This window comes from Haliotis rufescens, unplaced genomic scaffold (genome assembly GCF_023055435.1).
Source record: "Haliotis rufescens isolate VD_foot unplaced genomic scaffold, xgHalRufe1.0.p SCAF_22, whole genome shotgun sequence".
NCBI lineage: Eukaryota > Metazoa > Mollusca > Gastropoda > Lepetellida > Haliotidae > Haliotis > Haliotis rufescens.
In genome coordinates, this window is record NW_025963913.1 from 445,628 (window position 1) to 471,255 (window position 25,628).

At 43.4% G+C, this 25,628-nt stretch overlaps 1 protein-coding gene across 2 annotated transcripts in view; it reads right to left on the reverse strand.

The window, feature by feature from the left end:
* Positions 1-6,062: 6,062 nt before the first annotated feature.
* The window catches only part of LOC124117376, a 68,356-nt gene continuing 48,790 nt past the window's right edge, over positions 6,063-25,628 (reverse strand). For both annotated transcript variants that reach the window (XM_046479207.2, XM_046479206.2), the window contains exons 2-4: positions 22,942-23,940; positions 18,450-18,561; positions 6,063-7,237 (exon numbers count right to left, since the gene is read on the reverse strand). In XM_046479207.2, the coding sequence (XP_046335163.2) occupies positions 7,110-7,237; positions 18,450-18,561; positions 22,942-23,907 (1,206 nt within the window). In that variant the 5' untranslated portion in view covers positions 23,908-23,940 and the 3' untranslated portion in view covers positions 6,063-7,109. The remainder of the gene's footprint in view (positions 7,238-18,449; positions 18,562-22,941; positions 23,941-25,628) is intronic.

Sequence of the window (25,628 nt, forward strand, 5' to 3'; positions counted from 1 at the left end):
CAGGGCCATTGCAAGACAAATGGGTCGTCATCACAGTGTTATCACTCGTTTGATTGTCAAACATGGTCAAACCAATGATGTCAATGACAGGGATAGGTCTGGTAGGCCAAGAAAGACCTCTAACAGAGAGGATAGACGTCTTTTCTGGATAGTCAGACGAAATCCATTTGCCACTTCAACAGATTTAAGACTGCAGTGAATTACCCATCAGAGACACTCGACGATGACCGTAAGGCGTCGCCTCAGAGCGGCTGGTTATAACGCCAGAAGACCAGTAAAACGTCCTCAACTGACTGAGAGGCACATGCGGAATCGTCTGATATGGTGTCGTGCCCGTAGTCGATGAAACTTGGCCAACTAGGGAAGGATCCATTGGTCTGACGAGTGTCGAATGCTGCTACGAACTGTTGATGGTCGAATACGTGTTTGGAGGCAACGTAACACTCGTTTTGCACCAAGGAACATCAAGAAGACCTTAGCATGTGGCGGGGGGTCTGTCATGATATGGGGTTGTGTTTCCTTCGGCTGCAAACTTCAGCTGGTGATAATTCGTGGAAACCTGAATGGCCAAAAAAACAAGGAGTGGTCGGCTTGGAGTCAGGATACTGTGTCTGAGTGGGGTATTCATGTTAAACTGCGGCATGCTATCTCAGTGAACTATAAATCGGCATTAGTACGGACTAGTAGAAGCAGCCACACACACACACACACACACACACACACACACACGTGCATGTACGTCGCTATATAAGTGCAATAATCTTGGACGCGACGTAAACCCCATTTCACCTCACCCCACGTCTCGATGAAAGTAATTCTGACTGGCGCAGCTGCCATCTCGTGATGAGGTTGATGAACTGCAAACGGATGCAAGGCTTTTTTGATAAGTTGAGCCTTGATTGGATTGATTTACGAACAAAATTAGCAGAGTAGAGGAATTGTAGGATTCAAAATACACACAGCTCGCATAACTGAAATACCTGTATTGAGTATTGCGGTGATTAACATCGTTAAACAAGGGTGATGCTCAGCTGTCTACATTCTGTTTCAGACGTGTCTTTTGGAAGGCAATAGGTAAAATCGGTATTGCTAATGAAAGACAAGGACATGCACCATGGGAAGTTAAAAAAGACGAAATGGGAAGTTAAAAAAGACGAAACGATACTCACTGACAAGCTATCTGCACTACATAGGTGGAAATCGAATTACGGTTCGTTGTTTGGGTGAAAACCTAAACATGTTTGAGTGAGTGAGTGAGTGTGAGTGAGTGAGTTGGGTTTACAATATTCCAGTTATATCGCGGCGTGTCAGCTTAATGTGGGAGGAAAGTCCGAAGTGATGCAGGTCTTAGACTTTTACCAGTTCGGTGAAACCCACGAGCACGGGTATTGTGCTGACAAACCTAGAAACATAATCGGGGCGAACCGGGCTACGAACCCACAATCATAGGTTTCTGGCGTGCCCAAGGGACGCAACTCTGCACAGCGAATCGCGGCGCTTTGGACGACTGGGCAACCCGTGCCCCCTAATATAACTGAAATAGTGACAGTGTTCAAAACCGCGTTAAACTATGTACCTTCCACTCTCTCGTTTGTTTGTTTGTTTGTTGTTTTATGCCACACTCAGCAATATTCCAGCTATATGACGGGGGTCTGTAAATATCGAGTCTGGACCAGACAATCCAGTGACTGACTTCATGAGCATCGATCTACGCAATTGGGATACGATGACATGTATCAACCAAATCAGCGAACCTGAACACCCGATTAGACAAGCATAGTCGCCTTTAACGGCAAGCATTGGTTGCTGAAGACCTATTCTACCCCGGATCTTCACGGATCACCGTCTACCCTCATCGATATCAAGCTATTACCTTTGTTGCTGGCTATCCAGGTGCGAGGAACTGTAGCATGAACTATTACAGATATTACATATGTTTATCGACCATTTCATGTTTTTGTTCATTTTTTTACACATTGGAACATTATCTTTTCTCCGATTTGGCTCTTAGGTCCATTGCAGAATTAACACGGGCAAACTATTTTTATGATTTGGTTGGTTGGTTGGTTTGGTGTTTAACGCCGCACGCAGCAATATTCCAGCTATATGACGGCGGTCTGTAAATAATCGAGTCTGGGCCAGGGAATCCAGTGATTGATATCATGAGTATCGATCCACGCAATTGGGATCGATGACATGCATCAACCATGTCAGCGAGCCTGACCACCCGATCCCGTTATTCGCCTTTTACGACAAGCATAGTCACCTTTTACGGCAAGCAAGGGTTGCTGAAGACCTATTCTACCCCGGAATCTTCACGGGTCCTGTTTTTATGAGGAAATCGTGCCGTTGTTGATAAGGTTAAGAGAACGTTGTTGTGGCACATGGGTCCGTGTACAGCGTACATGTCATAAATCAGTCGAAGTTAAGAATCATTGGTCGCGCAGAGTAGCTGGATGGGTGGCCCTGTTCGACAGCGTGACCCCTGAGAGTTTCTAGGGCTTCCGTCTTGCCCCACACTGAAATACATGTAGCACATGTGGTGTCTCCTTAGGTAAGTGACTTTGTTCTAAATAAACCTCTATTCACTCAGCAGTGAGTGGGTACCCGGTAGGATGAGATGTTAATGTGACTGTTGACTGTGACTGCCTCACAGGCAGCTTGGGTTGTACACTCCACAAGGAGCTGAGAGTGAAAATCGAGTACCCCGGTCTAACCTCTAACCGTCAATGACTCTTAAAGATGGTACTTGTTGTTACGCTGCCTGGCGCTCGGCATTGAGGGGATAAAACAAGGACTGTCAGTAATCTGAGTGTGAGTGGGGTATCCATCTTAAACTGCGGCATGGTATCTCAGTGGGCTAGCAGTATGAAACCGGCGTTAGTCCGGACTAGTGCAAGCACACACACACACACACACACACACACACACACACACACACACACACACACACACACGTGAATAACCATAAATAGGATATTAAACCCATTTCACATCATCTCACCTTACTTCGCCTCATTACACCTCCTAGGAACCCTATGTTTTGTTCCTTCTGAACAGGAACCGACACAATTACGAATGTAGAGTGGGTGAGTGAGTGAGTTGGTTTTAACGCCGCTTTTAACAGTATTCCAGTTATATCGCGGCGTGTCAGCTTAATGTGGGAGGAAAGCCCGAAGTGATGCAGGTCTCAGACGTTTACCACTTCGGTGAAACCCACGAGCATGGGTATGGTGCTGACAAACCTAGAAACATAATCGGGGCGAACCGGGATTCGAACCCACAATCATAGGTTTCTGGCGTGCCCAAGGGACGCAACTCTGCACAGCGAATCACGGCGCCTTAGACGACTCGGCCAATCGTGCTCCCTCGAAACTGTAGATGGTAAGAAGAATATAGTTGACTTGTCACATACAGAGACACCGCGAACTTGTCGGCAAACCGAGCCTAGTAGGGCCATAACAACAAGAAAGTCGGAATCCGACGGATGTAGAAACAAGAACGTGTTTCCCCATAATGGTCGAATGAAGAGAACTAGCTCGGAGCTGTTCGTGCCAGTGTTTTTCCTCCGTCAGCGTTGCCGTTAGCGTGAGTGTAAAGTATGTCAGACAAATGATGCTGCACTGAAATACAAATGAATATCTAGTATTTAGAATTCCATAGAATTATCTTCCAATTTTCCATCAAAATAAATTCTGTTTCTTAGTTTGATTATACAAGATGTGACTTAAGTAGTGATACAAGAATATTACCATGGATACGTTAGGAGACGGGGAGTTAATTTGAACAGCGCAATGAGGTCAGCCTATTATGACGTAACTCAAACAGCGGCGCCTCTGATCTTTTAGCGAAGCATCTTATAGTTTGTTTGTTTGGTGCTTAAAGCCGCTCTCGGCAAATGCCAGTGAAATGACAGCGGTTTGTAAAACAATCGAGTCTGGATTGCCTGCTCAATTAAACAAACAAACGAACAAACAAACTCTAAGGCGAGATCATGCCATCCCCGTGGCACCCGTCACAAACACATGCAATTGCAGTCAAATGTTCCGAAAAGAACACGGGAACAAATGGTTGAAGTCAAAACACGGAATTGATGGACAATTTGGAAGCATCGTCCATGTGTCTACATTATAAACTTTGAAAGGACATCCTTAGTTATAAAACGACATCTATTTAAAACCTCCAGTGTATAAAAAAGGATGTGGTTGTGTATGTTTGAAGTTGAGAGTGAGTGAGTGAGTGAGTGAGTGAGTGAGTGAGTAAAGATGGTTTTATCTGCTTTAAGCACAACTCCAGCTTCATCACAGCTTCAGCTTCATATGACAGCAGAAATGGGCTTAGCTGTTCTAATCATAATCTATTGGTAGAGGCAGGTAGGCATTATCAAATACCAAAGCCAGAACGTCTTTGTCCGTTTTCTATATATAATTATATAAAAACTGAATTCCACTTTTGTCTCGAGTGTCCATTCTATTCGAATTTAAGGGAACAGGTATTTCCTAAATATTATTGCATAAGTCCAACTCTGGATAAACTAAAACAATTATATAGGTGCAACCTCTATGCTATAAAAAGATTTGCAAATTAAAGTATGTATTTCTCGCTCTCAAAAAAAGGAACACTCTTCTTAAAGATGTACCTGTTATGTAGCACTATGCCATTGTAACAATGTGAGACTGGTTGTTGCCAGTGTGTGTAACATGTGTGGGGACCCGATCAACGGGGCGTTTGTGGGTTCTGACCGGCCTCAGTAACCTTTTGTGCATTCTTCTCAGCACTCCGATGAGTGTTGACCGCTTGTTCGTGGCTCGCGGGCGCTTTTGTGAATCGGTCCCTGATGTAATAATCAGCGCTCTCTGTATATGTGAACTGACTAATCCAATGTGCCTTGTATAATGGGCCGTTGGTCCCTTTACGGAATAAACGCATTTATTCATTCAATGGGATTAATACATTGCATCCATGTGTAGCATCAAACCCAGTCATTCGGCGTGGTGAGGGAAAGCTGTAACCACAGAAAGCTTGAGAAAAACCTTAACTGATGTAAGAGCAGTATGACGTTCTTTGAAATCTTCGTGGAAAGACCATGTTCGTTTGTACCTCAACAGTTGTGAGATGAAGACACTAAAGGCTGGAGCTGCTGGAATATTGCTCGACATAAACTGAACGTTGACTATTGGAAAGTGAAACCACGCTCTTGTCATACAGTCTTGTGGATATTTAGTAAGGATAAGAATTTATGGATGAACAACTTCTTATTACAAATAAGACCGACGCTTGACATCACTTGCTTGATAACGGCGTTAGAACCTACACCGAAACGTCGCTCTTAATTGTAGTAAGAAGTTGTTCATCCATAAATTCTTATCCTTACTTAGTATTCCAACTTCTAGATGCCTATCAAAGTACAGTAAAGTACGGTTATAACGAACTCAAAGGGACTACTAATTTTAGTTCGTTATAACCGTAGTTCGTTATAAGCATATATACACCACTACTACAGCAAATAGTCGGGACCAAAAAAGTAAGTTCGTTATATCCGTCAGTTCGTTATAAGCGTGTTCGTTATAACGGTAGTTTACTGTAGTTGTGGATATTTGTTGTCACACTCTGCATTTGTATGCAGAAGAACGGTCATGAGAGAACCTTCAAGTCCCACTCTACACGCATGACCATGTCCTTGACCCAAGATGATTTCACTTCATGTTTGAGAAAATTAATTTGAGTCAAATATTCGCTCATGTTCAGTTAATGCTTCATGAAACCTCTCCAATCAGATTTTATGCCACATTTTAGCATCACGTTTGCTAATTTATTGCTGTCAGAATTCTATTCTAGTTCTCAAATATATGAAAATAATTTTCTCAAATTATACAGAACCAGGGCCCCAAAAGGGCCCCCATCGCTTTGTCTGCTAATAAATACCAGAAACCAGAAATAATATTTCTTTTCTCATTTTTTCGTAGTACAATGTGCCGAATAATATCTTGATTCGCGTCTTTCCCACTGGAGATGGTCCAACACAGGTAGGGGTGTACGGTGATCGAGAACAAAACACTCAGTGCAATAAGAATAGACCTTTATTACATTTCTGCTGCATAACATTGGAAACCAAGTGTTTAGAAATATAGATGTATTTATAACATGGGCTCACACATTCCATGAACACGCCGTGTCACATTTCCTAGATGTGAACATGTCTAGTTTTCAAATGTAGCCGAAACCGGTACAGTTCCCCTGACAACAATATATATAACCCGACAAAGATTAATTTTGACGAATTCTCCCAAGTATAACACACTTTAAATATTCGGGTCCACGCGCCCTCGCTATTTTGTCATGAAGCTTAAATCAAGCAGACATCAATGACTGCTGTTAATGTTGAAAGTAGAAGATTTAATTAAAACTCTTCGTAATATGATAAATCAAAACAACACACGAATACATTAAGAATTAAAAAACAACAACATTTCTACTCCAACCATATGACATTCACTGACTAATATTGATATTGGGCTCCAAATTATTTTTTAATGACCAGTTGAGGTTTTCTATTCCTAGTAATATTACAATCAGATAATAAAATAAATAAAAAATGTAATTTTATCATCCATTTTCAGCTGGCGTGCTATAGGTTACGTACAACAGAAACAATAGTGCCTCTTGTTTATATGCCGTGACCCCTGGCATGAACTTAACCTAACCACTAGACGTAGACTAGATTACATGTTTTCTAAACACTGTTCTAGGATTTACATGGTGTAAACAAACTCATGGGTATCAATAATTAAACGGTGGCCCCTTGACTGAGCACCTGTTTCATGACGTAAGGATTATTTTGTAGCTGATAGTATCGTGAACAATATTTTGAGAACACTTTTAACACATTGTATTTCATCCCGTAGGCAAAGGACAGCGCCCTGTAGTGTGTGTTGGTACCTCCAGGAATAAAGTTTGAAGTATTCGCTACTCCGCTAACACACCCAACCGTTCAGTTGTAAGCAACGCGCAAAGGTTTTCTCATTTTCAAAGACGGTCCATGTCTGGGGAACGGGTCATGTGTCTCTTTTGACCAATCAAAGCTCAGCTTTTCATCATCTCGACGACATTCACTTTTCCGATTGCCATGGCAACATGAAGACTTGGATGACCTTAGTCGGGTCCTTCCGTTTCGAGAAGCTACCGAAGTCTATAGGGGTCTGGTGCCAGGTCCCTGCCATTGCAGAATCGGTCGAATCTGCAACAAAAATGACAGCTCAATGCAAGAGAACAATCAGTCTAGATTATCCACCGAAACAGATTACATTTGGCGCAAAGGGGGGCACGGGTGGCCCAGTCGTCTCAGGCGCCGCGATTCGCTGTGCAGAGTTGAGTCCCTTGGGCACGCCAGAAACCCACGATTGTGGTTTCGAATCCCGGTTCGCCCCGATTATGTTTCTAGGTTTGTCAGCACCATACCCATGCTCGTGGGTTTCACCGAAGCGGTAAACGTCTGAGACCTGCATCACTTCGGGCTTTCCTCCCACATTAAGCTGACACGCCGTGGTATAACTGGAATACTGTTAAAAGCGGCGTTAAACCCAACTCACTCACTCACTCACTCATTAAGCGCAAAGAGCATACAGCTGTGAAAGTAATATGAATGGACCACTGAAAATCAGTGATGACATCAGTTGAAGAATCTACATCGACACGTCGCTACATGCAATAAATCAGACCTTGTTTTCCACAAAATTGTACTCTTTGTTAATTACTCTCTAACTAGAATAAATCAAACAGTTAAATACAGATGTAATTGTCCACTTATATCTTGACCCTCCCCAAGTTTTACTTTTCATAATCACAAGTTCACGATTGGCACTGTAAACATCGTCATCGGGGGTTATTCTGACTGAGAAATACTATGACAAAAGTGTCCCATGGTATAACCATAAAAAGCGAGAAAACCCTTTCCATAACCCTAAGAAATCTCAGAGTTCATTGTACGATTCTTTTTCCTCGTGCTTATGAACCACTATCAAATAGTAATGATTCCAGGTGTTTGCACGAAAAGGTTAGTGTATCCTACAGTCAAAATACGAAAGGCAACGGACATCATTTTTTCACTGATGCACGTAAAACATCCGATATATTCAAACTAAAACCAATTGTTTGTATTGTTGAATGCATGCACGGACAATAAAACAAATTCCCTGGCATATGTGTTTTAATAACCCTCCCCCGATTTCCTTTGGCCCTTCGCGACCCCCCTCCAATTCCCAGCTTACTCCCACCCCTAAAAACAAACAAACAATATCCCCACCCCCCCACCCCTCCGCCAATCCCCCATCCCCCCCAAAAAAAATGATAATGATAATAACAAATCGAAACCAAAAGAAACGGAACCAAAAAAAAGAAAAGAAAGAAGAAACACCAAACACCAAACCAAAACCAACCAACCAAATAAAAGAACAAAATAAAACCAAACAAAACACACCAAATAAAAAAGCACAAAGTATGTCACTGCAGTTACGCTTGCACATTTTGCTATTCACTGTCAATGTTCTTCAGTATTATCACTGAAGTTCACTTCCGCATTATGTCCTAGACACTGCGCATGTTCTTCAGTTTATCACTGTAGTTTACACTTGCGTATTATGCCCTGGACACTGTAAATGTAGTTCAGTATTTCTGAGTAGACAGGATGGACAGCTCCATGTAAGTGGTGCGATGCGCCTATTTACAGGGTGATCTTGTAGACTACTTTAATCAATTATCTATTTAGTGCACGGATTGTTAATTCCCACTAGACTCCCCATAGACATTCTAAGTAGAGCATGTGTACCACTGTCAAGCCGCAGATTACCGGAGTTGAGAGTTTCCACAAGAGACCATTGTTGCTCCATCACCTCGATAGATGTGCCGCTCCTCGACTGAAGGCGTTATTGACCAGGTATTGGATACATACAATAGAACACACGGCTGACTGTCAGCAACACAGCTATTAGTCGACAAAACTTCCGATCGGGATAAATTATGATTTTTACCTCCGGAAACAACCAATGCCAGGTTTAGTGCAATATATAGCAGTTACGCCGGAAAGCCGTATCTCGACATGTCTCAGGAACATTGAATTATGCCTACACTTTGCATGGGCTGCGAAACCGAGCAAAATGACCGACTTAAAGGACCATATATGGTTGAATGGGGAATGGGGAAGGTATAAAAATTCTTTGATAATATTTTCAGATAGTCCTGGAATGCATGGCTTTAAGCTTTAAGTATACCCTTGGAAAACAGCTCGGCACGACTCTTTCTTTATTTTCCTATACATCAATGCCAAGTGAATACATGGCATTTGATTGGACATCCGACTGTTTGCCAATCACAGCATGGTACACCGCCTCATTCACAACGAGAAAGTTGATACATGTCATCATATACGAAATGCTTAGATGGATGCTCACGATGTCAGTCACTGGATTGTCTGGTCCAGACATAATTATTTTCATGTTGCGGGTGCGGCGTTAAACAACAAGCAGACAGACACGAGAAGGACGCAGCGATACTTCAGAAGGACCTGGCAGCATTGTCGCATTTGGAAAGGAGATGTCGGACGGATTTCCATCCGAAAAAATGCCATACGGATCACAAGCAAGAGACGGCCGATAGAGACATCATACTGGTCATACAGACAATGGAGACAATGTGGAGCAGTATGTACCTCGGAGTCGCCATCTTTGAGGATCTCACGTGGACGAGACATATAAACCAGCTGACAGATAGCCACACCAGGTTTCCAGTGCAGGAATCTGAGAGGGAGTAAACCCGGCGGTGAGAGCATCGCTGCACACCATCTTCATCCGGCCGGAATATGCCGCGTCAGTCTGGGACCCGCACCGACGCATGCCGACAAGGCGGATCGAGTACAACGAGGTGGATCCTGTTTCGCCTGTTACAGCCACACTGATAATAACCCCGGATGCGTGAAAGCCCTGTTGGATGTACTAGGATGCGACACACTTGAGCACAGAAGGACCAAACAGAGGATAACTACATCTTTCGAGGTCCAGTCCGGACAAGTGGACAGTTAACCAGAAAGATATTATACAGCAGGGGAACCCAAGGACCAGGGGCGGACACAGACTGAGGCAGCCGCAAGAGGGGAAGGGCCGTCTACAGGACAAGGACCCAGAATTGGACCCAGAATCCAGGACCCAGAATTGGACCCAGAATTGGACCCAGAAGTGGACCCAGAATTGGACCCAGAATTGGACCCAGAAACTAGGACCCAGAATCAAGGACTTTGAGACCTCAGGAGGCAGCCGTTATATCTGATTCGTTGGAGGAGTTTCAGGCAAACCTGCCTCTTACCCAGCTCCTGGGGCGGTCGGGTAGCCGAGTGGTTAAAGCGTTCGCTCGTCACGCCGAAGACCCGGGTTCGATTCCCGACATGGGTACAATGTGTGAAGCCCATTTCTGTTGTCCCCCGCCGTGATATTGCTGGAATATTGCTAAATGGGGCGTAAAACCATACTCACTCACTCACCCACCCAGCTCCTACCAAACACGACATACAACCAGCAGATGTTTACAATCTTTCACGATTTCACCTCGAACATGGAAGAAGAACCAAGTGTTTCCTTTGTTTATGTATCATAAACCTAAACAAATTAGGCCACTCCCACTCGCGTACTCTCTTCTGATTGGATAATTGTTGTTGAAATTGTGACCTGAGCGATGCCACTAATTTCGTATCGTTGTCTACAGATTTTATGTTAATGACTTAACATGCATAAATACAAAAACAAATATTGATGTCAGTTCTTAAATTTTCCGAACTATGTCTTTTGGAAATATCTAATATGACATTGACGTCATTGTTATGTAATGACTGTCCCCGATACCACCGACACACTCACTCACTCACTCACTCACTCACTCGTTGCACAGTATGACATTACCCAATCTATTTCGGTTTCTGTATTTCAATATAAGTATATCACGTTGTAATCAAAAACACATTTGTTTGGCCTCTTTCGATTAAATAAAATGCTGTATGGACATATATGACTTGGTTTGATGAATAAAGGTTGTGATATCCTCCTTCAATAGGCATTCGAACCATTGTGCCACCCACTACGAAAATAGCTGTATGAAAGCTATTTACATCAATACTATTGCATTGTAAAAGGCAATGTACGCAGGTCAGATTCCGCTATATATTGATATATCTGTAGCGACACATTCTCCTTGGAAATGCTTCACAAAAGATTTCATTTCGATATTCCATTCTGGATAAATCAGTTCTTTCGTAAATTACAACCATCATAAAACTATCACAATCTTTATATTTTAGCGTTCCCTTTCAACATCGAATAGACATTAAGACGGAATAATGTCGATATGGCCGCGATATGGTTAACGACTGCATGTTGCAGCCATGTTTTCCAAATTAGGCTAACAGCAATCTGAGGTTTGGCTCTTTTCAATCAGAAAATGCTTCAATATGTTAGTCGTCAATATTCGCGAAGGCACTGGTTGACAAATCAGAAAGATAGTTGTCCATCATTACGTTCATGAACTTCCTGTAACCACGTGACCCTACATACCACGTGAGTGGAAACGAAGTGTTTCTACTCCGATAGCATAAAATGTGAACTCTGTAATTACTCAACAGGAATCAACATTAATCAACAGGAATGTGTCATTTGTCCTATATACACATACACGAGATCCCCGTGTTCTATATATTAACAGTCAGGTCAAAGCCTGGTCCCATGTTTGACATTACTGCAATATCACAAAATAACACAGTAACAATAACCCCCTCTATTTCTGAAGTCAATAACAGGAAGGAGGCGTTGCCGTAATGTCGTCTCTGTAACGTAAAGCCGCCAGATTACACTGTACGTTAACAAGACTCGTACGTTGTGTGTAGGATATTACCACCCACATCATGACACTTCCTCCACCAAATCTGTCCATTTAACGTTCACAATTACGGGCGAAAAACGTTCGTTGACACGTCTGTACACACGAATTCGGCCAGCCAGTCTTTGTCAGGGGAAACGTGATTCATCACTAAACCATATTCGTCTCCAATGTCGCAGATTCCAGAACCGAACGTTAGTTTACCAACGAACGCATTGAAGGCGCATTGAAGACGTCGTAAGACGTAGCCAAACTAAGGTCTCCTGGCTTTTAATCCAACCTGGCGAAGACGATTCCGTACAGTCTGGGCGCATATCCTTCGTAGTCGTCCTGGCACATTGGCAGCTGTGTGTTCGACCATGACAGTCCGATTACGTAAATACAGCACCCGGATGTACCGACTTGGGGCGGCTGTAGTGACTCGTGGTCAACCGGAACGTGGACCATTATTGTTTGTCCCAGAATGTTGAAATCGCACAACGAGATATTGAAGACATTAAATTGTACTCTGGTTGACATTAAGACGACGGCCAACGGATGTCTGAGACTCTCCAGTTTAAAGTCAGCCTATGGCGATAATGCATGTTGTAGAGTCAAGTTGTGGCATGGTAAAGTTAGTTCTCATCCATATAACAAATCTGTAAACAGGTGTTTTCATTTTGTAGCCAAGTAAAACCTATACATTTTCCATAATTTGCACGTGAGAAACGTAAAATGTTGCGTTTGGACGACAGATTTTAGAAATTTGTGAACAACGCATCCAAAATGAAAATTTCAAAACCAAATGGCACAACTTCGTATACCAAATACTCACATCCGTGTACGCAGATGATCCATGGCATATTTCAACATGTGTGAAGCCATTTTGGTGAAATAAACACCATTCATTGTAATGCAGTTTGTTATGCGTTTTTGTTTTTTGTGAGATTATATTTACATTCTAGAAGAATGTATTTATTGCAGTCATTTTATCTGACAGTGTGATATTTGCTATGATACTTTAATAGATTGACGACATAGTTCTAACCGGTTTGTAACGTCCTGTTGAATGAATGGACTGGTGATTGGTCTTGTTGCGGGTTGCATGGCAACCATTGAGTGACTCTGGTCTTGTCTCCACCAAGAAATGCATTAGTAGACGTCCATTGGGCTTCCTCCCCGCACAATCACAAACCGGAACCATCAACGCAGATAAAAAGTAGGCCTGTCCCATGTCACCAACCAAGAATCATGACGTGTCCTGAGTTCCGCCATCACTATACGTAGTTGTATGGACATCAGTGTCAGAATCCGGGTCACGTTTCCCATCAATGACCCACGAAGAATCGTTGTACTAAGACGGCTTTCTGCAAGTGGCATCAGAGCTGAGCGAACTTGTAGTATCTCAACTCTTCATAATGAACAGATAGATGGCTTGAATAAACATACAGTTCATTCCCCCAGACATCCAGTCAGTGTTCGCACGCCTTGAACAAGGCTGCCGTGTGACGTAATACCTTCACAGTTATTGTATTTCGTAGACGGTGGTGACGTTATCGGGCATTCGTCTCTGTATATAGTAGAGAAAGCTATACTCTCAAACCCCTGAGAACCAATAGCTCGATAAATTTTAGAACGCCCATAAACAGTCGTAACAATAGTCGTAGCACCCTGTCAGTGGCAACAAGGCCCCGTTTCACAAAAGTGATATTTGTGCTACGACCATCGTTACTACGACACATCAACATTGACTTTGGATCGTCGGAGTGCTGAGATCACTTTGTGAACGAGACCCAAAGCTTCTATCATTGCTCGTAATACATTTACCATTATGCACGGCAATGGCATCTTCTCGAGGCAAGGGAGTTCACTGATTGTAAACGTCCAGTTTCTACCCTTGCCAAACCAAGTTGGAATTTCTGGGCTCGTTCGTAGCGCCACCAGTGGCTGTTGCGAGTTATGTCCCTTCTATATACCTACTATTGACCAATCAGATTCCACCTCTCATATGACTTGCATTTGCTTCAAACGAACAAAATGTTGACACCCAGTCAAGAAGATCTGATCTATAATCAAGATTTATATTCTTTTTTTTTTGGTAATAAAATGGGACTTACAACGCGAAGTGCATCAAATCATGTGAGCACCTTGATTAAAACATGAAGAGATTTGGAAAATATCTGTTGGCGGTACTCATGCTTCACAAATCCTGCAATGGACGAAATCTGCACGGCAGTTTATTTCGTTACGCGATTTCGTTTCGCGATTTTGATTGGACTAGGCATAGCCTCGTTAATCCAGCCAAAAAATAATTCTATAATTCCAGCCTCGTTCGGCAAAGATGGAAACTTGACTTTTATAGTCAGTTAACCCCCTCGACTCGGGAAGATGGCCAATGGTTGCTTCACCTACTTTAGAGTTGTTGATTCTTTAGACATATTTACGGTAATAACCGATATCATACAAGTGAGAAGTGCGAGAGCAGTCATTGTGAGTCCGAAATCAGCATACAACCGGAAGCGGTTAAAGTGACAACGCTCCTTCACAATGCCATGTGCCACCGAACATATGGTGTCTTGTATTTCTTTTCCATTTGTAAGAATTGAAAGCGACTCATTTTATAGTCAGTCTTAACTGTGCTTTTAGCATTAAACAAGGAGCATAATGGGCCAGTAGTCATCTAACGGTGTTTACCCTTTAGTGTAACGGTAAAACATCGTGTTACATTGCCCCTTAACAGACCTCTCACAGACAATCCCCCCGACTCAATATTGCGACACAAGGAGAAACGACGGACCGTATTGTCGGCCACGACACTACAAATCATTCTTAATGAATCGAGTATTAGGTATTGACAAATACTGTCTATTGTCTATCGACAGTACTGAACACACAGATGTATGTCGAGGGACACTTCCGACGAGGCTTGAAATAGTGTAGACCAGAATATGTAATTGGTAGACATGCAACACGTGACTGGTGTACAGTATTTATCGTTTTATTAAGACTGATTGATGTTGTATCAAGATTAGCCGAGGGATGTACATTTAAGGTTTAATCTATCCTACAGGGGCAATGTAAATCAGCCCTTCAGAGTGAGTGTATCATTTCCTTTGATAGCACTTAAACAAAATCTCCCCAAACCCTAGGGATGGAGTCTCCTATTTGAGATGCAGAGCTACCACAAAACAGGTGCGACTCACGCGCACGTACAATGTACTGTCTCTCGATGCAGCCGGACATTAGGCCAAGATAAATGTCTTCAGTTTCTGGCTATGTTCTTTCACTCGCTCAACCGCCTCCGTGGTCTAGTGGTAGAGCGTCCGCCCGGAGAGCGGAAGGTCCGGGGTTCGCTCCCCGGCCGCGTCATACCAAAAAGACGTTAAAATATGGTTCTTGTTGTTACCCTGTCTGGCGCTCGGCATTGGTGGGCTAAAACAAGACTGATCGGCTCGGAATCAGTATACTGTGTCTGAGTGGGGTATTCATGTTAAACTGCGGCATGGTATTTCAGTGAGCTAGCACTATAAATCGGCATCAGTCCGGACTAGTACAAGCAGTCACACACACACACGTGTATGCACGTCGCTATATAAGTGCAATAATCTTGGACGCAACGTTAAACCACATTTCACCTCACCTCTTTCACCCGCCCATGTAATCGATCTTGTTTCCATGTCAATTAGCAGTACGCCTTAACGCAATCTGCATCTTTGATAAACAATTATAAAATAACTTCTAGGCTCTGAACCGAACATGTATTATGAAGAAATAATTGCGGCCATAGCTGGGATAATTCAAACAAGTTTCAGCTCAAAAGGCCTTGTGGTTTTAGAGGAGATGTATTACACACTAGAAACACTTGATAAGTGAAGGTCCGAGATTGATGAAATATCAAAATGCTTGTATGCCAAAAAAATATTACATATTATTCTACACATCACATGGGTTAGAATAGATCTTCAGCAACCCATACTTCCCGTAAAAGGCGCATTTGCTTGTCCTAAGAGGCGACTAACGAGATCGGGTGGTCAGGCTCGCTGACTTGGTTGATGCATGTCATCATATCCCAATTGCGATTGGATTGTCTGGTCCGAGCTTGATTATTTACAGGCCGTCGTCATATAGCTGACATATTGCTGAGTGTGGCGTTAAACAACAAACAAACAAACAACATACTTACTACGAATAAAAAAAAAAATATTACATGAAGACATTGCTGAGTAATAATGGCGGCGAGGTTTATAGTCGGATAGAAGTTTGTTAGCTCTTTTCAGAGATACAAATTTTCAGTTCTATCTTTCACAGATGTTAAAAGGAATGTAAAAAACTGACTGACGGACGGACGGACGACAGACAACGCACCGCGACAGATGATCCCTTGACCTTCCACCAAGTCGTCCGTGTTGCACGTGCAAAACAGGAAGGTATCACACCATGTGCTGTGTTGACGCGTTCTCAAATTTGATTGACGAGTCCTTGCCACAAGCAGGTTGTTGAATGGAATTACTCGCGTACCCTTGATATTTCGAGGGGCACAATGCGGACACAACCGGCCCTCGAGATCTCATGAGCACTTGTAATTCCATTCAACATCGAGCAGCTCCTTTCAAGCGTCAGTAATTCCAGGAACATGCTACCTCGGTGGTGTGGAGTAAACAACTCCTTTCCTCATCATCGGGGTTAAACAATTCTTTTTTTGACAACAATTTTTCGAAAGACGAAAAAACAAGTAACTGTTATAATTACTTGGTTCACAACTGGATAAATGTCAAATCAGACTGCTGATAGTTAATAAGCGATGAAGACACGAGTCTTGATTTGAATGTTGCCTTTGTACGTCCAAATTCTGTGCTCTGAAGATACCAAAGCAAAACGTCAGCGCAAATACTGAAAAGGAACACACAATTATATCGCCTCAAATGAGGAAAATAGAAGAAAAAATGGGAATAACCCGTGAAGATCCGTGTTAGAACTGCTCTTCAGCAAACCCATGCTTGTCATAAGTGACGACTAACGGGGTCGGATGGTCAGGCTCGCTGACTTGGTTGATGCATGGACTCTTGAGTTATAAATGATAATGTCTACACACACGTGAAGATCCGGGTTAGAAAAGGTCTTCAGTAACCCATACTTGCCGAAAAAGGCGACTATGCTTGTCGAAAGAGGCGACTAACGTGATCGGGTGGTCAGACTCGCTGACTTGGTTGATGCATGTCATCGTATCCTAATTGCGTGAAACGATGCTTATGATGTCAATCACTGGATTGTCTGGTCCGGACTTGGTTATTTACAGACCGTCGTAATATAGCTCGGCTATTGCTGTGTGTGGCTTTAGACAACAACAAAAAAACAAATGAGAATAAGTGAGCTCAGGTTGTGGTCTACATGACATTTAACAGCAGGTTTGACCTGTAACGTCATATATCTTCAACCAAATGTTTGGTGTGCAGACACCTAGAGTGAAGAGTTACCTCAAGAAGTAATACCATAGTGCCAGCGGTGCCTAACAAGACAAAGCGACATGCCATATGGAAATAAGTGTTACATGGCCGTGCATAATTTTCCTGTCGGAGAGCAAAGACAAGATAACTAGCCCTTGTGGTCGAACAGGATTTCACCAATACTTGTTAGTAAGGGGGAGGGGGGGGGGGGGGGGGGGGGGGGAAAGGGGGAGGGGGGGTGGGGAGGGGGGGGGGGGTGGAGAGATTTTTGATGCACTAATGTACTGCATATAATGACCCTCCTCTAATGGTTGTCATAGTTTCCGCTGACCCTGCTCATGTCCTCATACATTGTTTTCACGATCTTCCCTGATTGAGTGAGTATGGTTTTACGCCGCTTTTAGCAATAGTCCAGCAATATCACAGCTGGGGACACCAGAAATGGGCTTCACACATTGTACCCATGTCGGGCATCGAACCCGGGTCTTCGGCGTGACGAGCGAACGCTGTAACCACTAGTCTATCCGACCGCCCCTCTTCCCTGATACAGACAAGTAGTAAGTGCACATTTGAAAAGGTCAATATCCCTCCCCAAATAGGAGGAACATCTTTTATAATCCTCCCCTGTCATGTTTTAGGTGACCCACCCTTACGGTCAAACTGTAAATCGGTATTTATAATGCGATATTTAATTATTCCAGCAAAGACCACTCGTACTTTTCGCATTAAATTCACGCTCGCGTTAATTTCAAGATTTACAGTAATTCACTAGGAATAATGACAAGGCTTTAACAGCATACATAGTTTACAATATAAGAAAAACCATTCACGCGAGAGTAATCATCTGTGTATGTTTTCGATTGATACAATGCTCTTGAAGATGGGAGGGTTTCTAAAATATGACAAATAGAAGCTCATCCAGCGATAATATAATATCTATATAGGTTTATCTGAACACGTTTCGAAAATAGCAAGAAAAAAACGGAAGGTGTCAAAAGCTCCGATATAAGGAAAATGGTATTCCCAACATGTACTCCTCCCGTTTGGATCCGAGGATGTAACGTTACCCTTGGATGTGCCAAATGTGGTTGTGTGTGAACAGACGGAAGTTACCTGAGGCAGACTGCACAGACGCACATCTGTGGTCGACGCATGTGTAGAAGCCATAACACGAGCACTCGCTGTTGTCTGAGCAGGACTTTGTCAGGATGGTGTCGCAGTCCTTCTGTAAACAGAACAGCAGGTTTATGATAGAGTGTCACTTTGAATTTATGCATGACTCGTTCATGTACCAGAGCTGTTCAAACAACCCATCCCCAAGCTAACCGGTTGGATTCCCCCAAATACCCCAATATATACTGAACCGCAAAAGAAACGTCCCCAAGTAACATTGCATGAAAAGTTGTCATTTAAATATCTGGGTAATTTTTGTCAACGTTTCTAAGATTTAACATTACCTTGTCCGGAAAAATGAAATGTGGTGATAAAAAGACAAAGCAGATGACAATAATACCGATCGCCCAAACGCATCACGGCAACGGCCATGGTAACCCGATGCACGTTCCGTTCAAATTGAAATGCATATGCGTTCTCCGATTTCTTGCCCTATAAAAATCTCCCCACATTCATTCGTTATTGAATTGCTACCACATGCCAATATTGACAAGAAATCAGCGACACCAAGCCCTTGGACGATTGCAAGCTGGACAAACCGCCTGGCAAGTAGCCAATGCATTTCAAGTCCACGTAAGGACCATATACAGGCTCCAGCAACGGTACCAGACCACCAACACTACAGATGACCGACCCCGTTGTGGAAGACCAAGGGTCACCACCCGAACGTCGGATTGTTCGATAGCATTTTAAAGATCGCTTTGTTACTGCTGCGGAAACTGCACGACAGACCATGGGGACACACCAGCAACACATTGGTGCGGACACCGTGTGTCGACGATTCACGAGCAGACACCTCCACTGTCTTCAGTGGGCAACACGGCAACAGCATTGGCGCCACCAGCAGTGGAGAAGAGTCCTCTTCTCAGACGAGAGCCGTTACTGTATCCCAAAAGCAGATGGCAGAGAGAGAGTCTGGCGACGCCGTTGGGAATGTTATTCGGATGCTTGTGTTGTTGAGAGAGACTCGTGGGGTGGAATAGGACTTGCATAGAGGGTCGACCCTGTGGTCTTCCATAACATCGGTCCAGGGAGAGGCAATGTGTTACAGCAGCTGGGTACATTGATCAAGTCTTGAGACCACACGCCATACCTCATTTGGCACGTCGCCGCAACCACGAGTTTCAGCATGATAATGCCAGTGCCCACACTGCGAGAGCAACAAGAGACTTCCTCCAGCTGAATGGTATCAGAACCATGCAGTGGCCTGCTCTCAGTCCCGATTTAAATCTCATTGAGCACCTTTGGGACGAGATTCAAAGACGGCTGAATGCGTCAGGCGTTCCTCAGAGTGTGGGCTCAAGTGCCTATGGCCTTCATCAACCGCCTCATCCATTCCATGTATCGACGTTGCACGGCAGTCATCAATGCACATGCCGATGTTGTAATATCGTAGATGGTTTTATGTCGAAGATTGTGTAATATCGTAGATGATGTTATTTAGTAGATATTGTTATGTCGTGGCTGCTCGTACTAGTCCGGAATAATGCCGGTTTTATAGTGCTAGCCCACTGAGATACCATGCCGCAGTTAACATGCATACCCCCCTCAGACACGTATACTGTCACCAAGTCGACCAGGTCTTGTTTTAGCCCGTTAATGATTTTAGTCCCTTTGGTATGACGAGGCCGAGAATCAAACCCCCGACCTTCCGCTCTCCGCGTGGACGCTCGGCATTAAGGGAATAAAAACAAGGCCTGGAGTTAGTATACTGTGTCATAGTATGGTATTCATGTTAAACCGCGGCATGGTATCTCCGTGGGCTAGCATCGGGATCAATCCAGACTAGTACAAGCATACAAACACACACGTACATGCACGTCGCTATATAAGATCAATATTCTTGAAGGCGACGCTAAACCCCATTGCACCTCACCCATGGGAGAGACTCCGCTACCACACAGAAGTGTGTCTACAGGAGAGGTGGTGAGGTGAGGTGAAATGGGGTTTAACGTCGCGCCCAAACTTATAAAGCGACGTGCATTTACGTGTGTATGTTTGTGTGGCTGCTTGTACTAGTCCGGACTGATGCCGATTTATAGTGCTAGCTCACTGAGATACCATGCCGCAGTTTAACATGAATACCCCACTCAGACACAGTATACTGACTCCGAACCGACCAGTCTTTGTTTTAGCCCCTTAATGCCGAACGCAAGACAGGGTAACAACAAGTACCATCTTTTAATGTCTTTTGGTATAACGCGGTCGGGGATCGAACCCCGGACCTTTCGCTCTCCGGGCGGACGCTCTACCACTAGACCACGGAGGCGGTCCTACAGGAAAGGGAGGCTCCACCATGAAATATACACATGTCTACAAGACATGTCTTCCAAAGGTACGCTTGTACAAGAGAGACTCCACTATCACACAGTGGTACTTGCGTGTTGATAGGTGAGACTCTTTTGTAAGTTTGTCACATCTTAACTGTAAAGATCGATACCACTAATCACGCACTAATTTAGGTGGGGGAGGCGTGTTTACCCATTCCAATGACTTATGAACCATTGCTGTTTCGCTAACAAGCCTGCATTTCAAATTAGCGGAACCATTCATTCCAATCGAAGGAGGATAGAAATAGAACGAGAGGGGCATGATTGGCTTTATTTTGCTCTGTAACTTCTCTCGCTGGTAATTGTTGGTCTTTTCGATAGGGTACATGTGTTCCGTGTCGTATTGATTGGAGTCTTAACCACACATTAACATTTCCCCCAGACAATTCAATTACTGTCCAATAAGACACAGGACCTATTAGGCGAGGATGCGAACGTCTTTGTAACACATTCAGTTTAATTAATCTTTATTTAATGTGTTGCCTCCAACACGACTTATCAAATACGCAAACTTATCATATAAAAGACAGAAAAAAGTGCCCTGTGATATTGTAACTCAAAGAATAGTAACAGCAGTATTGATTTTTAGAGCTATCTGTACACATGGACCAAATCTAACCCTTGCCCTTGAACGATCACGAAGAATGCAGTGCAGAGTTGCCCCCATTAACCATGCCAGGATTTGCTTGTCATGGGTTCAACTCCCGTGTTAGTTCAGATTATGATCCTCAGTCTGTCTGGTACTCCGACTTGTGATCTGAGTTTTATACTAAAGTATTAAACGTCTACGACCTACGCATTGTGTTTGACATTGCTTTTTAATTTAACTTTTTTATTGATGACATGCTTTTAGATGTGTAAAACTTGATCTCGTCGCCCTATAGCTGAAATAATGCCGATGCAACGTTAAATTCTCACTCACTTACTCACTCTACGACCTACATCGGGACGTTATGGATACACCTCCGATGGTATCACACGTCATACCTTCCACAACAGGCGAACGCATTATCCACTGGGCCATCTCAGCGTCCCCACAAACCGTTAAGAAGACACCATCATGAGGTTATGTATTTCATCTTGATAGGATTGTTGTTTGCCACTTGACCGAATTTGGGTTCCATAAAAGTTGACACGACCTTAATTGGTGGTAGCCTGGGAACCTGACCCGACGATCTCAGCACGACATGCATGGATCAATGCTCAGATTATCAATGTCCCAGACCAATGTTCAGATTTCCAATGATTCGGGTCAGTGACAAGATCATTGTTCAGATTGCCATTGAAATGGCTCATTAACAGGATCAATGTTCCGATTGCCATTGAAATGGATCAGTGACAAGATCATTGTTCAGATTGCCATTGAAATGGCTCATTGACAGGATCAATGTTCCGATTGCAATTGAAATGGATCAGAGACAGGGATTCATGTTTGGACTGCCTATGTCTTGGATCAGCGACATAATTCAGTGTTCAGATTGCCAATGTCCTTTATCAATTTCTGCAGGCTGCCGTTCCTGGCCGCACTGCTTCTGACCGTGACCCAAGACCGTGACCTCAGTGTTATTGGAATGTCCATCCCTATGTCAGTGACCTGCATATTCAGTGTTTTCTTGTTGTCGTTGATTGTTGAATCCCATCCACTTAGCGAAGGTTTGGTTAGCAGGGACGTGAATATATGGATGTCTCACGTCACACTAACATCCCATGTACCATAATATACTTGTTCTAGCAACCCACTCAATGCATCAGAGACAGGTTCGTCATTTGACCATTCATGCTTCCACTGAACTGGCTAGTTGTCCTGCCACACATTTTATAATCTTAAGTCTTATAATTAATACATCGTATTTAAGGAGAATGTTTGTTTGTTGTTTAATGCCGCACTCCATCTCTTTGACGGCGGCATGTAAATAATCTAGTCTGGACCAAGTCTGACCACGTGACCTATTCGGGCGCCTCTTACGACAAGTATCGATTGTAAGGGACCTATAATTCTAACCCGGAATCCTCACAAGGGGTTGAAAGAATGTGTATGTTGTTCTTTCTTTTTTGTAACATGTATTCATTACGATGGAAGCTATATCACCGTGCTTACGTACCGTTTCTGCTGAGAATGAACCTCCTCCGATCGTTCCGAAGCCATCACTGCCAGCAGCCGGATTTCCCCAAGTCCCGGATGACGACTGGGCCGCCGAAGAGGCCCCCACAGCTCCGAACCCATCACCTCCCCAGCTCCCAGAGTCGGACCAGGAAGTGTCCCCCATGGACCCAGCGTCAGAAGAGAAGGAGCCTGTCCCAAACCCAGTCGATGTCTTTGCTGCTGTGTCAGCCTCGTTTTTAAGAGTTTCGGATCCTGTTTGACGTATTGGTAAAAAATCATTTGAAAATCCACCGGCTGGCTGTAAATCAAATCCATCCTCGGCTATTGTTCCAAATCCGACGTTATCAAATCCGGATTGCGTTAATTCCTTGACCTTTTTCTTTTGAGAAGTGGATGGTTTCTTGGGTGTGTGAACCATTCCGAACGAATCCTGTACTGAGCCGATACCTCCAAAATGAGACTTGTGTTTCCGAGTCTGTAACGTACTTACTTTTCTGAACTTCTCAGCGGAGAACAGCCTGTTGTCCATCGCGTTCACTGACAACGATGAACCGTACGTTGTAGAGGGGGCGTTAGTTTTCCATACATTTTTGCTTAATATGCTGTTCATCTGCTTTTTCCTATTATACTTGTCCAGCAGTTTGCGGTATTTAGACACATAGGCACTCCTTTTTCCGCTAAACAAATTCCTGCTCCTGCCAAGTACATTAGAAATATCCAATGTAAGGTGACTTCCTTCTCCCTCCTTCCGCTTCCGTCGCTTCCACATATTGTACGGGTACCATTTTGGGACTGACTGGTGCCACCTTTGGGACACCATATGGCTTTCGACGGGGGCAGTCTGTGAACGAGTCTGGCTAGGACTATGCCATGCAAAGCACGTCACCGTGGATATTTCTAGGTATAAAAGTTGTAGCATAATACACAGTCCTAGCTGGGACCAGGTGTGTTGATATATATCCATGTTTACAAGTTGGTGTGGCGGTTCCTTCTGTAGCTGGAAAGAGATAAAAATCCTATAGATGTCGAGTCAATGCAATGCAACACACAGATTTACTACTTATGAAATAATGTTAAAGACTGCTTAAATTCTTGAAGACAAACCTGGCAATCTGAAAGGACCTTTAGATGGCAAACCATGTTCAGATGTTTAAAAATGGGTGGTTATATATTCAGCATTTTGTCCTGGTTAAGATGCTCAATAAGACTGGTGCTCATGTGACCTTTTTAACTGCAAACTAATATAACGTTTAGTAGAAAAAAGCATATTGATGGTGATGTCAAAAGGCGTGATTGAGATGTTCTGAGTCTCACATAGGGAGACTTGACATAAAGACATTAAAATGATATGTGTTTCAAAGTAATCCCTTCCCACATCGATACACTTTTGCCGATGATGTTATAGGTATTTTATCTTAGTTTCGTAGAAATCATTTTCTTAGCTCTTCAAAACGTTCTCAACAGATGCTATGATGTCATCGTTCGATTCAAAATGGGTTCGGCTAGACCTTTCTTCATGCTTTGGACCAGGTGGTTGACGGAGCCGATCAGGAGAATAAGGTGGAGACTGAAGGAGTTTAAAGCCACACCCGTGGATTGTGGCCTTGGCAATTACTGATGTTTCCACTAACGCATTGCCCGGGTGGAAAAGCAATCGTTTTCTAAACGTCTCTGAGTCTTAATTTCACCCCGTGATATTCTCAAAAGTGCACATGATATGCTCTGGTTATTGTCTGAACAGCTGGACAAAAGACCGCCATGATGACACCCTCGGCATCCAAGAACACAGAGGCCAGAGCTAGATGTCACGTGACACATTGTGCCTGCTGCGCTTTTGATCAGATGTCAGAAGCCTTGGAACCCAAAGATCTGATATATTCTTCTAAAGTTTCTGTTATAATGGAATGTACTCACTCCTGTGAAGGGCCTACAGAAATAGAAAAATGGCGCTCAGCGTGTTAACTCCACAGAAGTGCTTATGTGACGTGTTAGCTGCAAAGTAGTGCATATATAGCTTGTTAACTCCACAGTAGTGCTTATGTGACGTGTTAGCTGCAAAGTAGTGCTTATATAGCGTGTTAACTCCACAGTAGTGCTTATGTGACGTGTAAGCTGCAAAGTAGTGCATATATAGCTTGTTAACTCCACAGTAGTGCTTATGTGACGTGTTAGCTGCAACGTAGTGCTTATATAGCGTGTTAACTCCACAGAAGTGCTTATGTGACGTGTTAGCTGCAAAATAGTGCATATATAGCTTGTTAACTCCACAGTATTGCTTATGTGACGTGTTAGCTGCAAAATAGTGCATATATAGCTTGTTAATTCCACAGTAGTGCTTATGTGACGTGTTAGCTGGAAAGTAGTGCTTATATAGTGTGTTAACTCCACAGTAGTGTTTATGTGACGTGTTAGCTGCAAAATAGTGCATATATAGCTTGTTAACTCCACAGTAGTGCTTATGTGACGTGTAAGCTGCAACGTAGTGCTTATATAGCGTGTTAACTCAACAGTAGTGCTTATTTTACGTGTTAGCTGTTCAATAGTGCTAAGGTGACATGTTAGCTTTTCAATAGTGCTAATGTGACTTGTTAGCTGTTCAATAGTGCTAATGTGACGTGTTAGCTGTTCAATAGTGCCAATGTGACGTGTTAGCTGTTCAATAGTGTTCATATGATGTGTTAACTG